Genomic DNA, 15835 nt, shown 5'->3' on the forward strand with positions numbered 1-15835 from the left:
GTAAATATAAATATATAAATTGCAATTTATATATATATATATATATATATATACACACACACACACACATTTTAAATGTAAAATATACATACATTTTATATATTTATAATTTATGTATATTTTTATATATATATAAATAAATAAAAGGTTTATGTCTTATATCCTGTGAGATGGGGAAGCCAAAATGTAAGTGATTCTGTTGAGTTTTACAGTTTAGAATATAAAAACTGGTTAAAAAAAATTAAGTTAAAATTAATTCATGGTTCAAAAAAAGTGTTGTATCTGAAGACATAGAACAACAGTCACCTGCTACTTAAATGTTGGACATTCACATGATAATAATAATAATAATAACAATTACTATTATTATTATTAATATATTTAATATCCAATTGAAAGTAATAATACTACTTTAATAAAAAAAAAGATGTCTTCATCCTGTGAGATGGGGAAGCCAAAGTTTGAGTGATTCTATTGAGTTTTACAGTAAAAGTGATGAATTGTTCCATATGTTTAAAAGTGTCATATGAATATGACAACAAACCTCTAAAGAGATGAAACAAGGAGAGACTGGAGTGATTTCTATTTAAACTTGGGCCATTCAAAAGAATTACTGATAATTATAATAACAATTACACTTGTATAATTATTATAAACTTTATTCAAATATTTAATATTCAATTCAAAATCATATTTATTAAAAACAAATAAACAAAACAAAAACTGCATTTGTGACTGCATTTCAGATTGTTTCACATAAATTGACCCAGGGGAGACACATTCTGCACAAACATCATCTCTATACAGCCACATAAACAGCAGTTAAACTCTAAAACTTAAGGTTACCTCCTAAGGAGCATGGGAGAACATTGTGACTATCCTAAAGCTGGGATGAAGCTGAGGAACTCAGATTTTTAAAAGTCATCCTCTCAACACACATCTGCTGAGAGACTAATACCCCACTGCTGTGTATGCATTGTCTGTGCGTTTAAAATGCAGCAGAGATTCTCTCTCTCTCTCTCGTGGTCACACACACACACTTACAGAGGCAATGACATTCAGCTGAGGGGGAGCGTGGTACATATACACAGTGCTGTTGTGAGGGTTAAGAGATGTATCTATCTTGGGGGATGAGACTTTGGTTGAAACATGGGAGGAAGGTTGAGTTTTTGTCTTTTCTGCTGCATTGCAGATACCAGGTTGGGGCTATTCCTCAAAGTCACGCATACACACACACACATACACACACACACACACACAAGAAACAATTACAGACACTGATGATCAGTAAATAAGGGGCTCTGCAGCTTAACAATTCTCTTATGCAAAATAATCACAACACACATCTTGAAAATGTTTCTGCTCTCAATTTACAGCGATTGACCCTTCAGAATCCTCCTAATACAAGCAGCAAATTACACTAAACAGGTATGTATGTACTTAATGTCTGGAAAAATGGTGTTGTTTACTTGCACTGCCGGTGCTAATGCTATTGAGCTAAAGTCTGATTGTTTTTTAAAAGCCCAGATAGCAACATATCATAACATCGAATATGTATATATGACACAAACCACAGCAAACCACATCACTCTGAAAAATAAAACAAAACAATACAATGCATTGAAGCCCATATCCACCACTGAATAAAAAATAAAAAAGGTAATTGTAACTTTTTATCCTTAATGTCTGGAAAAATGGTGTTGTTTACTTGCACTGCCGGTGCTAATGCTATTGAGCTAAAGTCTGATTGTTTTTTAAAAGCCCAGATAGCAACATATCATAACATTGAATATGTATATATGACACAAACCACAGCAAACCACATCACTCTGAAAAATAAAACAAAACAATACAATGCATTGAAGCCCATATCCACCACTGAATAAAAAATAAAAAAGGTAATTGTAACTTTTTATCTCACAATTCTGACTTTTTTCCTTGCAACTGCGAGTTTCCATCTGGCACTTCTGACTTTTCTCAGAATTGTGTGATATATACTTGCAATTGCAAGCTATAATGTCAGAATTGAGAGACACAAACATAAAGTCAGAATTGCGGGATATTATAATTCTAACAAATATTATAATTCTGACTTTTTTCTTGCAATTCTGACTTTATTTTTTTAAATTCTGACTTTTTTCTCAGAATTGTGACTATATCATGCAATTCTGATATTATAACTTGCAATTGCGAGAAAATCTTGTAATTCTGAGAAAAAAGTTTGAATTGCGAGATGTAAACTGTCAGAAATCAGAATTGTCAGGTTAAAAGTTGCACTTACCTTTTTTATTTTTATTCAGTGGTGGAAACAACCTTCTATAAATCGAAATTCTGACTTTTTTCTCAGAATTGTGACTATATCATGCAATTCTGATATTATAACTTGCAATTGCGAGAAAATCTTGTAATTCTGAGAAAAAAGTTTGAATTGCGAGGTTAAAAGTTGCACTTACCTTTTTTATTTTTATTCAGTGGTGGAAACAACCTTCTATAAATCTGATTTTAAAACACCACTAACAGCAAAAATGCAAACTTAGTTGTTTTAAACTTAAAAGCTTAGATACTACCTAAAAATGTAGACAGACACACACATACAAAAACAGTTCATAATAGCAGCTCACAAAAATGATAGTGGCTTTGTTCACACTGCACACAAATCTAATTCGGTTTTCAAATCTGATTTTTAAGACTTTTAAGAATTTGGAAATTATGAAATCGGATTCGTTTGTTCAGAGTGTGGTGAATATCCAGTGAATTTACATTGGTTGGTATAGTGATGATAAGTGTCAGCATGATGCTAAGAGAATTAACAACAACCGAGTCACTGTCATTGTGGAAGGAGGATAGAAACTGAGAATTTAGCCTCAGCTCACGTTTATCATGACATTACGCCACAGCGCTCAACTCACGAGGCACATGAGAGAACATAAGCAGCTTTTTATGCAAATATATAGCGTGTCAAAAAATGCAGACTCATTCAATATTCACCACAATGTAAATGTCACACGGTTTGCTATAAAAGTAAAGAGTAAGTGAAAATAATTCTAAATTCACAGCTCCAGACAGGTGTCTCATTTCAAACCACATGGCTTTTTAGGTTTGTTTATGTTTTTGCTATTCAGACTAAATTTGAGTCAGAAACAAAACAAAAACTAATAAACAACAGAACAAAGCAGATTTTTGCGGCTTGTCCGAACAAAACCAATAAGTCTGTATTGTTTAATCAATTTGAAATAAGCTGGAGAGAAAAGTAACATCTGTTTTTAAAGCATTTATCGACAATGGGTCAATAAAAGGGAGTGAAGATGGAACATGGATGACTCCCTTTTATTGGGGAGAGGTGGGGGGCATCACAGTGTGGATGTTACATTAAATCGTTTACTTAAGCACCAATGACCAATGCATACTATCATTTGCAGATAGCTTTGTAATTGCATTGTTAATATTATTGCTTTAGTAATACATTTAATGTGTAAAATGTGTAACATAAACACTGTAAGTTGCCAGCCAATATATCAGTGTAGAGAAAGATCAGTCTGCTAATTGTCTGTTAAAAGCTAATTATTACTGCACAGACTAACTCTATCCCATAACCCAACATAACACTATTTAATGTCTTTATGACCCTGAGCTCCAAATACTCATCAGCTGAAGTACCTGTATGATTCTAGAGCGACTGGTGAACACGCAAATTCAAATGAACAGACAGATTCACTATAGAACGCAGTGAAAGACATATGGAAAAGTGATGGCCAACACAAACACTTGACATCATGACCAGGACATACAAAGTAAAAAAAGAAACATGAAGAAACAAATTAATATGATGCACAAAAATGTCAGTTTAGCAAATTTAGAAAATTGCAGTTTACAAGGTCTTCTCTATCTTTGTATACACGCACAGTGTTTTAATAGCTTGGCTGTTCTGAAAAGCATTAGCCCTTAGCTTTCATCTTCTGGCCTCTGAGTTTATGACTGAAAAATAGCAGCGAAATTGAGAGAGAAGCATTTAGCTGCGCACAGAGAGTGGTTTCATTAAAATAATTGTTAAACCACCCGATCTGGCCCTTATGTGCATGCCAAATAAATCAAAGCAAAGAAAAGGACTAATTTTCTTTTCTTTTTTCTAACATTATGTTGTAAACAAATTCACAATCAGCTCAAACTGACCCAAAGCAAACCTTATGTTATAATCATAAGTTAAGTGTCAATTAGACATATTTGAAGTAAAGAGCAGTAGTAATATCTCCTTTTATACTCATGTATTGGATTAGAAAGCCCTTTCAAATACAAGAGCCTTTTTTGAGTCAGTAAGTTAGCACAAGTCTTATCATGACATTTAAAAGTTAGAAAGGCTAGAAAAAGTGAGACATTTTAAAGTAACTATCAATTTCATGGTCTAATTGTTATTAAACTGAATGAATAAACCATGGGATGCTAATCAAAGCACAATTGTGACTTCATACGACATTGCCTTTATCATTATTTAACCTTTGCAGTCTGGCCTGCTGGATTTTGTTTCAGTGTGGCATCCAGTTGATAATTCAGAACTATATTGCCTTATAGTGCCTCTGTCAATGTTTTTCTTGTCTGTGATTACGGCATTACATGGACCTGCATAACGTTAAGTATTAGCCCTTCAGATAATATTGAAGCTTAAACTTAAATGAGCCGTGGACAACGCAAGACTTAAGAAATGCTGTAGTCTGAGAAGAACATTACTGCTTGCAAATCTACAAAACAAATGATAGTTTATGAAGAAAAATCAAGATGTAGTCGTATTGATGTGTACCCAGAAGCTATGAGATGCAGAGCATTTTGATTCAGTCCTTCTGAAAAACAATCTGCTCGGGACGTTATCCACAAACACCAACTTCTGTAATGGGGGATTGTGAAATACCTGCAGGTGCTGCTGTGATTTGCAGTAGGGAAACTGTAATCATGGGAAAGATTGTCATCCTGATATAAATGTGGAAGAATTTAGTAAATATTCCAAAAGTCAAAAATTTCTTTAGTTATTTCCACTTTGGTCTTAATAACTTTGTTTCTCCCAATAATGCATTGCTGCAGGGGACTGAATCTATAATTATCACAGACATAATTTCCTCAACACCAGGTGCACGGTATGAGAAATTATTCAACTCAGCAGGAGAAAAGTTTGATTTTTTTTGCACTTTGTTTAAGCTTTGCACTTGAAATCACAGTGAAGATATAATCAGGGAATGTGCTCTGATATAACTAATACTAGAGCCAAAAAACATTAGACTAAAAAAGCCAGCTAAAATACTCTCTACAAGGGACCCTAATAATTATGCATTTAAATCAGGAAGATTTTCTACCTCCAAAATTATATTATATATATATATTATATACATTACCATTTAAAAGTTTGGGGTCAGTCAGATATATATTTTAAAAGAAATTAAAACTTTTATTCAGCAAGGAAGCATTAAACAATAAAGACCTTTATACTGTTACAAAAACAAAATACTATTAAAAAATGTAGTACTAAATACTAAAAAATACTACTATAAAAATACTATTCTTTAGAATTTTCCATTAATCAAAGACTCCTGAAAAAATGTAGCATGAGATTAAGCAGCAAAATATTAAGCAGCACAGCTTTTTTCAGCATTGACAATAATGTTTATAATGGTTTGTTTGTTTGTTTTTGTACACCAAATGAACATATTAGAATTATTTCTGAAAGGATCATGTGACAATGAAGACCGGAGTAATGGCAGCAATTACAGGAATAATTTATGTTTGAAAATGTATTAAAATAGTTTTTTTTTAATTGTAGCATATTACTGTACACTATACTGTATACTTCATCAAATAATTGCATTGGTGAGTGGAAGAGACATTCAAGAACATAAAAAAAATCTTACCAGCCCCAAAAGTTTGAGCGGTAGTGTATTACTAAATCATATTTCCATAATGTAGGTGATATGCATGAAAATATTATCAGAAACATAACTGCAAAGTCAGAAGTGCGATGTGTCACCAGGAACCTTGAAGCACTTAAAACACATTTCCATTTACATACTGATATTCTCAACACCTCAAATAAAGCTGGAGGTCAGAAGTTACAGGTCTGTTTGGACTCTCAGTGCAAGGGTTCCCAAAATGATTCCTTTTGGGTCCAATTCCCCAATTTTACCAAAAGAAAATAAAGCAGAATTGGACCTTTTCAGCACTTGTGTTGTTTCATTTGGTTGGGTAAAGTGCCTTTGCTCTCAGGCAAATGTAATTAAATAAAATTGAATGTAGGGACATGAACTTTAGGAAACTTGCAACCTCAGTAGTCAGCATATCTACTTTGAGAAACCCTGCTCTAAAGCAACACACATGCTAAAAAGAGAGAAGAAAGAATGCAGGCTGTACCGATATTGCTCTCTGGGCATATTGCAATGAGAAAAGCAATGACTTATCATAACAAAAAGAAACAATAATGCCACCCTACTCCCTCTGTTATGAGTCATCTTACAAATGATATTGTATTACTGTTCACCGCACACACACACACACACACACACACACACTCACTCACATGTCCAGCCTCCGCAGACTCATCAGCGCAGGAGCCGATGAACAGAAAAGGTTTGCAATGCCTAAGGTTGAATGACTCTAAACATCCTCATTCTAGGAGGAGGGTAAGTTTTATTTATTTAGTTATTTAGTTTGTGTATGTGTGTGTGCATGTGGCGGCATCCTTAATGGGCCCCGGAAGAGTGTATGGGGCTTTTCCTGTGTTGTGAAGTGGAAAATGGCCTCTGTGTCTCAAGTTAATCAAAGTGCAGAAGAGGTAGAGAAGGGAGAGGAGCTTACAAACAAGGCTTAGAGATGACGGGGATCTCTGTAAAAAAAAGAAAAAAAGAAAAGAAAAGATTTTCGTGGAATCTATGAATGCTTGAACAAAGGAAATGGAGGCTTTAAATGTCAAGCACAAATTGCTTCACAAGAAAAAGTGTTTCTTCTTGAAATACTAAAAAAGGAGAGGAAGACAATGCTCCTTTCTATTAGGTGTTGCTGTTCTCACAAAAGCGACGCCGTCACACTCTGACCCCAGACCAGTGCGCTTATTATTGCTCAGTATTCCTTTGATTAAGGAGCAGGAGAGACCAAAAGAAAGTGCAGTGGGCATTAAACCTGTCGGCAAGGGTCTTTTGAGCCCTGATGCATTGTTGGAAATGTCAAAGTTCTGAGGGTCGGTGGAGGGACTACAAACATTATTTGTACCAAACCTCCTGTGCCGCTGTTGGCGTTCATGGTGTGTCCGTGCAAACAAAGTGTTTGTTCTACTGCCGCTAGGAGGCTGTGGGGACGGGAAGCACTTGGTCTTTCTTGCCGTTTTTATGGACGGGGGAGTCTGACGTTTTGGCCGTTTTTCTAGGCGGGCTTTGCTCAGCAACTTCATGTAGTGATGGTTCCCTGTACATGGCAACTGGAGAGACAGGAGAAAACTCTTAAAGACACAGTTCACCCCCAAAAAAGACAATTCTGTCACATTTACTCACCCTCATTCAAAACCTGAATCTGCAGAATGCAAAAGAAGACATTTTTAAAATGTCTCTGTGCTCTTTTGTCCATACAATCAATGAAAGTTTTTTTTGTCTCATCCTCTACCAAAACAACACTGGACCCTATTGACTTTCATTGTATGGACAACATTTTTTGAAACATCTTAACTAATATCTTCATGTTCCACAGAAGAAAGAAAGTCATATATTGGTTTGGCACAACATTATTAAATGATGACAGAACCTCCATTTTTGGGTCTGTGAGATTTTTTTAAAGAAATTCATACTTTTATTCAGCAAGGATGCATTAAGCTCATTAAAAGTGACAGTAATGACATGTATAATGCTACAAAAGGTTTCAATTTCAAATACATGCTATTATTTTAAACTCTATATTCATCAAGGAATATTGAACAAAATGTATTCCACAAAAATATTAATGATTAATCTTTCAACATAACAAGAGGAAATTTTTCTTAAGCACCACATCAGCATATTAGAGTGATTTCTGTAGAATTGTGTGACACTTTACCGTCATAGGAATAAATTACATTTTAAAACAAATTTAAAATAGAAAACTGTTATTTTTACATTGTAGTAGTTTTTCCTCAATATTACAGTTTTTACTGTATTTTTTTAAAAATATATATGCAGCTTTGGTGTGCATAATATACTTCTTTCAAACATAAAAAAATAATAATAATAACAATTAAAAAAACTATTAAAACAAAAATCTCACCAGACTCCTCATACCAAACTTTTGCAATGTACTGTCAACACATGACAAATCAATTATTATTATTATTATTATAAACAAAGACATACCCTCTATAAGCTTGGGCAGAAAATGGGCTGCTCCTTTAGTCTTTTTGACCCGATTTCCCTTCATGACCTGTCCATCCCGGTTAATGCCAATGTACCAGGCCCGGCCCGACTGTGTTTGACGATACAAGATCGAGGAGTATGTCACATAATAGTTCTCAAACACACACTCCTTAAACTTGCACTCTGGCGTGAAATGTTCCTGTAACAGAGATACACACAAATACACAGACAGTGAGTTAACCAGAATAACAGACTGCAAGTGCTGACTGTTATTGCATGTTTATATGTAACCTGTACACTGAGTTCAGCATGCATGGGACGGGAAGAAAATGGGCCTCAGATTTCAATTTCAGTAGTGGTGTATACTGAAGAACAGTAAATGAAGAAAGTGAAATCCATTTACACTACACTTTCTTATGACATATTTATGGAGCACATGTGTTCTGTTAAATGTTGCAGTATAATCTCTGCCACAAGCCCAAACACAGCCAAACTCCCTGCCTCTCTGAATCCCCCCGTTGGAGATAGCAGCCTGTCAGTAAGCAAACACCAACATCTCTCTTTCATTCTTTCCCTCCTTCCATCCCATCGGTCTCTCTCTCTCTTTCTTTCTCTTTCTACCAGCCTGTCATTTCGTAACCTTGTCAGGGAACAAACCAATTTCCAGGATTGATTGGGATCCTTGGTGTGACTGGTGAGCAGAGCAGCTGAATAAGGGGTTTACTCCTCTTCCCCTCTCTCTTTCTCTATAATGTATTTGTTTTGAAACTCTCCCCTCTGTCACCAAAGGAAAATTATGCCTTCTTCATAAAACAGATTCATAATTTACCTGGTTTAATTGCATATTATTTGCAGTTATTTAATACTATGAATAAAATTCATTAATATAATAATGAATAATATTTCTTTTTGCATTTATGGGAAGATTAAAATAATTAGTAACGGACATTTTTTTCGGTGTCCGTGAAATTGACATTAAGCACCTTTTAATGGTAAAGAGCTCAGTTAAAATGAAGTCTTCTTCATAAAACAGAATCATTTTCACAATTTACCTGGTTTAATTGCAACTTGCAAAAATTAAATCATTGTCATTTACACTTTTGATCTTCCTGATGGTTTTGATATTTTCTCCTGTCTTAAAGCGTGCTATGAAATAAATAAATCTCATGAATAATAATAATAATTTGATCATCATCATCATCATCATTAATTATAATAATTATATAAATATTATTATAATACAGGAAGTATTTTAAATACTAACTTATACTAACTTATATATAACTAAGTTATATATAATACTAACTATATACGTATATATATATATATATATATATATATATATATATATATATATATATATATATATATATATATATATATATATATATATATATATAAAATAACTTATAGCTTAAAATAATAACAAAAATTAATTAATATAAATACAACAATCAAAAATAAAATTTTATTGCATTTATGGGAGGATTATAATAATTCTTAATAGACTTTTTTTTCTTTTTTACTTTCATCTAGGCTTGAACTGGACATTATACTATAAAGAGCTCAAGTCTCTGCCAACTTCAATTAATTAATTGCCAAATTTAATTGAATTGGAGCTTCCAGCTGACAGAAGATGATGGAGTATGAGTGTGTGCCTATGTGCAACAAAATTAGATGCAGGGAATTTCTAAAACACTTGAGAAACAGTCATGTAATGCTTGCTGACTTCCTCTCAATTTGACAATAATTAGGAGCCCCTGCATAGGCAATGTTACCCTGGGCCCTTTGCGGGCAAACTAAGATCATCTACGGTGTAGCCTTATCAGGTGGCATTAAACCATAAAAATGGCTATTTCCTAATAATAATAATAATAATAATAATAATTCATTACATTTATATAGCACTTTTCTAGGCACTCAAAGCGCTTTACATTGTCAGGGGGTATCTCCTCATCCACCACCAGTGTGCGGCATCCACCATTTCTTATTCAACATGAAGGGAAATCTGTTCTCCATAAAGGAGAAGAGGGATTAGGTTGACCTCTAGCAGTTTATTCCACCTCTGCTGTGTTTTTCCCATCTTGCAGTGCTCTGAACCTCCAGCAGGTGTCAGAGCAGCACACAAGGCTCAGTGAGTGCACCGAATAACTTAGTGTCTTCATTCCTCATTGCTTCACTGCTGCTCAGCCACTTTCTTTCACTGGCTTAAAAAAACACAAGTGTTACACATCATAGCACAGTCTCTCTCACTTTCTTTTTACCCTCTCTCCCCTGCCTTTTTAATCTAGGATTGTGCGATTTAGGGAAATCTGATTATTACAGAAGGATTTTTGATATGTTATGTTGCATGAAGTTAAAGAAGATGCTGGATGCTTGAGAGTGTGCTGAATCCTCTGAATCCCCTAGCAATCAGGAGGGAGGACTGGCATTTTGACAGGAGAGCTGCCTCATCAGCCTCTTAGACAAGCACAACATTTCCACTAACATTTAAAGGGATAGTTTGCTCACAAATATGTATCTCGTCATTATTTACTTAGTCATATTATTCCAAATCTGCACACATTTGCTTTTCAGTGGAACACAAAGTATGCTTTTTCAGACTTTGAAAATAATATGGACTGCTCTTTTTGTTGTCCCTTAAGGAGCGTTACAGATGAGAACATGAACTATAGTTGAACAGAAACAATCTACATCAAGATACTTAAAAAATCCTGCTTTTGTGTTTATAACAGCATATGGGTTTAAAACAACAAAGGGTTGAGTAAATATTGACAGATTACTGAAAATTTCAGAAAATTCAGTAATATTAAAATATACTGAATGAGATACTGAATGAGAACGGTTGATTTAAAATTAAATTAAAATAAATAATTAAAAATGAATGAATGAATGAACAAACAAACAGATGAATGAACATACATTTGTTCTTTTTATTTTATTAAAAATAATGTAAAGCTTTTTGTAAAGCATAGATTATTTAATTCAAACAATTGATTATGTATTCTCATGTATTACGTACAACCATTTATTATGATGCAGATCCAAATAAGTGCCGAAACAACATACGGGTAAGTTAATAGTGTCTTTCTTTCTATCTATCTATCTATCTATCTATCTATCTATCTATCTATCTATCTATCTATCTATCTATCTATCTATCTATCTATCTATCTATCTATCTATCTTTCTTTCTATCTTTCTTTCTGGCCTTACTGTATTTTGCACTCACTTTATTCAGAAAGTATATTTTTCTCTTATTATTTAGTTGACATCATTAAGGGCCAGACTATTATTCTCACGATTCAAATGAAACAATTTAAACCATGTATTATGTTGCAGATCATGAGTAGTGACAGTGCTGATTCATTTATTCACCATAGCCAATTTTTACTCACTAATTTGGCATTTATGGAGTGTTCATTTTGAAACCTGAGTGTAAAGAAAGATGGAAAAGAAGAAAGTTAAGAAATGGATGAGAGAGGAAACAATAGAGGGGTAAGAAGAAAGATTGAGTCTGTGGCAATCAAGTCAGAACCATAAAATCCTCTTCAGAGCACCACACATACACACACACACACACTCAAGACCCACATACAGTGAAAAGTGCTTGCTTTAACATTAACTTTTCACTGCTGTGGCTACAAAATCTGTAACTATTAAGGGTGAATTGATTTTATGTAAGACGTCAATGAGAATTTCCTCTAAAAAAGCTGGTATAAGACACTGATGTTGCTGGATAGATGTGTGCACAGGTATGAAGCGATCCAAAAACTGCTTACTAAGAACGGATTTAACACACCAGTGAGCATTGACAAGTTTGCAGAATGATGGGGGCATGAGAAAGACGTCAGATGAGAAAATTGAACGAATGATTCAGTAACAAATAAAGAGGGGATACATAAACAGAAGGTTTTCTTGCAGTATTTCACTGCATAATGATTAGTCTAATTAATTGCAATTCATTTCAAAGAGCAAAAACATGCTGTTGTGTTGTAATGAGATCTAATGAGATTGTAATTTCAGAGATCAGCAGTAACACCTTTTATTTGACAGCACTAAAAATAAAGCAAGCAGCCGTGTTTTCTTCCTTTAACCAGACTTGAGACACTTTACGAAACTTCCTCAAGCACAGGTCTAAGAACAGCCCTGCGCACTGCTGTTCTCATGGAGGCCATTACAAGACTGACAACAGACTGACCCCAGGTCAGCACGAGAGGTGGGTTTCCTTGGTAGAACACCTGCTCGTCCCTGCACTGCTGACCCCACAACAGCTGTAGCAGCGCACTCGTCCTCTGCCTCTCTCCTTGGCTAGACCCAGCTGAGCGTTTGGGGAATTTTCAAGACAAAATAACACAACAAGCCCCTTCAAGACAAACTCCTTTGCTCATTTCTCGGTAAGCACATTATTGGCGGTCGCTTACACAAAGGCATTAAAGGGACAGTTCACCCAATAATGACAACTTGCTGACAAGTGACTCACCCACAGGCCATCAAAGATGTAGATGAGTTTGTTTCTTCATTGGAGAAATTTAGCATTACATCTGCACTGAATGGGTGCTGTCAGACGTTTTTAACTTACCGTTGCTTCTGGCCATAATGCTTCAGTCTATAATCCATAATAACACTTCCTCCAGTGAAAAAGTCCATCCTCTGTTGTCCTCTTACATCAAAATGCACCTATATATTTGTTTAGAACTGTTTTTGCTTGTAAACTGTGCTTGAACTGTGCATATTTCTCTCCTGATTCAAATGAGACGACTTTTACACTGGAGAAAGCAATATTATGGACATCTGGAAGGAACGGTTTGAAGTTAACATTTTAATAATGGATTTGTTTATTACAAATAAGCAGCTTTTCACTTTACAAGATGTGAATTGATGGACTGGAGTCATGTGGATTACTTGTAGATTATTGTGATGCTTTTATCAGCTGTTTGGACTCTTATTCTGATGGCACCCATTCACTGCAGAGTATCCATTGGTGAGCAAGTGATGTAATGCTAAATTTATCCAGATATGTTCTGATGAAAAGACAAACTCATCTACATCTAGAATGGCCTGAGAGTAAATTTTCAGCAAATGTTCATTTTTGGGTGAACTATTCCTTTAAGTTCTTTGACTTGAAGAAGAGGAAAAGACTGCTGACTCATTGAGGACCAATCAAGTCCATTTTAAACAGGGAGGACAAGGTTACAAGTGTGTGTGTGTGTGTGTGAGGAGACAGAGAGAGAGCGAGTGTGTACGAAAAGGAAAAAAAGAAAAGGAAAAAAAAAAGAAGTGTGTGTGTGTGTGTGTGTGTGTGTGTGTGTGTACATGTTCGTGTAGACTAGGTGATCTAAGGTCAGCTAGAATCATTCGGGATCAGCAGTTAGACTAATTATTTCATCAGTGTGGGTGTGTGGGGACCTGGGGCTCGGATCAAGGAGTGTGAGTGTCAACGCCATGGTGCTGAGGGCCAGGAGCAGAAACACTCTATACTTGAAATGAGTTATAATCCTGCCAGAACTACAAGGCACAGCAAAACACACATCACACATACACACATACATTTCCTGACATGTGCTCCCTCAAGTCTGCAGCTCATCCACTCCAAGCCTTTGGCTTATTACTGGTGTCCAGTCATGCTTACCGAAACAATTTCCAACTGTGTGCATGTGATGCAGGAGACGATGCATCAAAGATCCACACAATTATACAGCAGGCAACATTATTATCATTATACAGAGCTTGTCAGAACAGTGTGTACATAACAATGCCAACACACTGTGGAACCTTAATTAATTAAGATTATGTATGTACAGCTTATTTGAATTCAGCATAACTTGGTGCTGATTTAAAACATTTTACACATTGAATGGATAGTTCACCCAAAAATCAAATGTCCAAACCTGTATGACTTTTTCTCCCCCCTGTGGAACGTAACAGAAGATATTTTGAGAAATGTCTCAGTGTGGTTAATGGTTATCATAAGAATGGTTTATTATGTGCAGAGAAAGGAAGTCATACAGATTTGGAATGACATGAGGGTAAGAGTAAATGATGACAGAATTTTCCTTTTTTGGCTAAACTATTCCTTTAAGAAATACATTGTGTTTTTGTGAAGAGTCGGCTGAATGATGTACTTTCACATGGGATGAAGACTGTTTTCATAATAGCTTAATATTATGGTGTTGGTTAACCTCCTTCAATGTGTTTCACCTTGTTGAAATGACCACACTAGTAGCGTAGTGTAGTTTGGTGATGTAAACAATGAAAATTAGACAACAGAACACACTTATTATCATGTTTTACAAGTGGAGACAATGGAAGAACCAGTGCCTATATGTCCCTCTTCTGAAGACAGAAGACAGAAAGACAAACAAACACAGAATCCAAACGCACTGGTACGGCAAACAAGCTTGAAATACTTGATGAAAAGAATTGAAGAAAATTCTGAGTAGTGATGCCTAAGTTGCCCAAGATAGGACAGGAATTAACTATTGTGTAGACTACTCTCTAAAACTCACTATAATCTGTGAAATTTATATAAAACCCCACAACAACACTGTACAGAGAGTATAGAAAAGAATCATCCCCCTTTAAAATAATCACATTTTGTTGCTTTTCAGCCTTAAATGAAGACAGACACAGTTTTTGTTTCATCCAGCTGTGTTTACTCAGTGCAACTTATAAAATCCAAGTGAAAGATATAACACCAACATGTCATAAAAAAAAAATCCAGAATCAGTGTTGGAAAAGAGATTGTGTCAGTATTTTGTGAAAGTGACATGACGTGTGGTGTCCCATACTCGGAATTTGTGCTCTGCATTTAACCCATCAACGTGCACACACACAGTAGTGAACACACACACCGTGAACACCCCCCCGAAGCAGTGGGCAGCCAATGCTGCGGCGCCCAGGGAGCATTTGGGGGTTTGGTGCCTTGCTCAAGGGTCTCACCTCAGTCGTGGTATTGAGGGTGGAGAGAGCGCTGGTTATTCACTCCCCTCACCTACAATCCTTGCCAGACCTGAGACATGAACCCGCAACCTTCGGGTTACGAGTCTGACTCTCTATCCATTAGGCCACGACTGCCCCTTTTGTTGCTTTAATTACAGCCTTTAGTCTGTTGGGATATGTCTCTACTAACTTTGCACATCTCGACTTTGCAGTATTTGCTCACTCTTCTTTGCAGAACTGCTCAAGTTCAGTTAAATTTGATAGTGACCGGTTGTGAACTGCAGTCTTCAAGTCATTCCACAGATTTTCAATGGGGTTTAAAGGGTTAGTTCACCCAAAAATGAAAATTCTGTCATTAATTACTCACCCTCATGTCGTTCCAAACCCATAAGACTTCTGTTCATCTTCGGAACACAAATTAAGATATTTTTGATGCATTCTGACAGCTCTCTGATCCTCCCATAGACAGCAAGGGTACTACCATGATCAGCATCCAGAAAAGTAGCAAGGAGATTGGTAAAATAATCCATGTGACATCAGGGGTT

General features: G+C 35.4%; 1 protein-coding gene across 1 annotated transcript in view; it reads right to left on the reverse strand.

Annotated features, from left to right (window-relative positions):
- Nucleotides 1-6975: 6975 nt before the first annotated feature.
- The window catches only part of LOC107564780 (fibroblast growth factor 14-like), a 41590-nt gene continuing 32730 nt past the window's right edge, over nt 6976-15835 (reverse strand). Inside the window, exons 2-3 of the mRNA XM_016249937.1 lie at nt 8349-8547; nt 6976-7447 (exon numbers count right to left, since the gene is read on the reverse strand). Coding sequence (XP_016105423.1) covers nt 7311-7447; nt 8349-8547 — 336 coding nt within the window. The 3' untranslated portion in view covers nt 6976-7310. The remainder of the gene's footprint in view (nt 7448-8348; nt 8548-15835) is intronic.

This window comes from Sinocyclocheilus grahami, unplaced genomic scaffold (genome assembly GCF_001515645.1).
Source record: "Sinocyclocheilus grahami isolate Dianchi unplaced genomic scaffold, SAMN03320097.WGS_v1.1 scaffold961.1, whole genome shotgun sequence".
Lineage (NCBI taxonomy): Eukaryota > Metazoa > Chordata > Actinopteri > Cypriniformes > Cyprinidae > Sinocyclocheilus > Sinocyclocheilus grahami.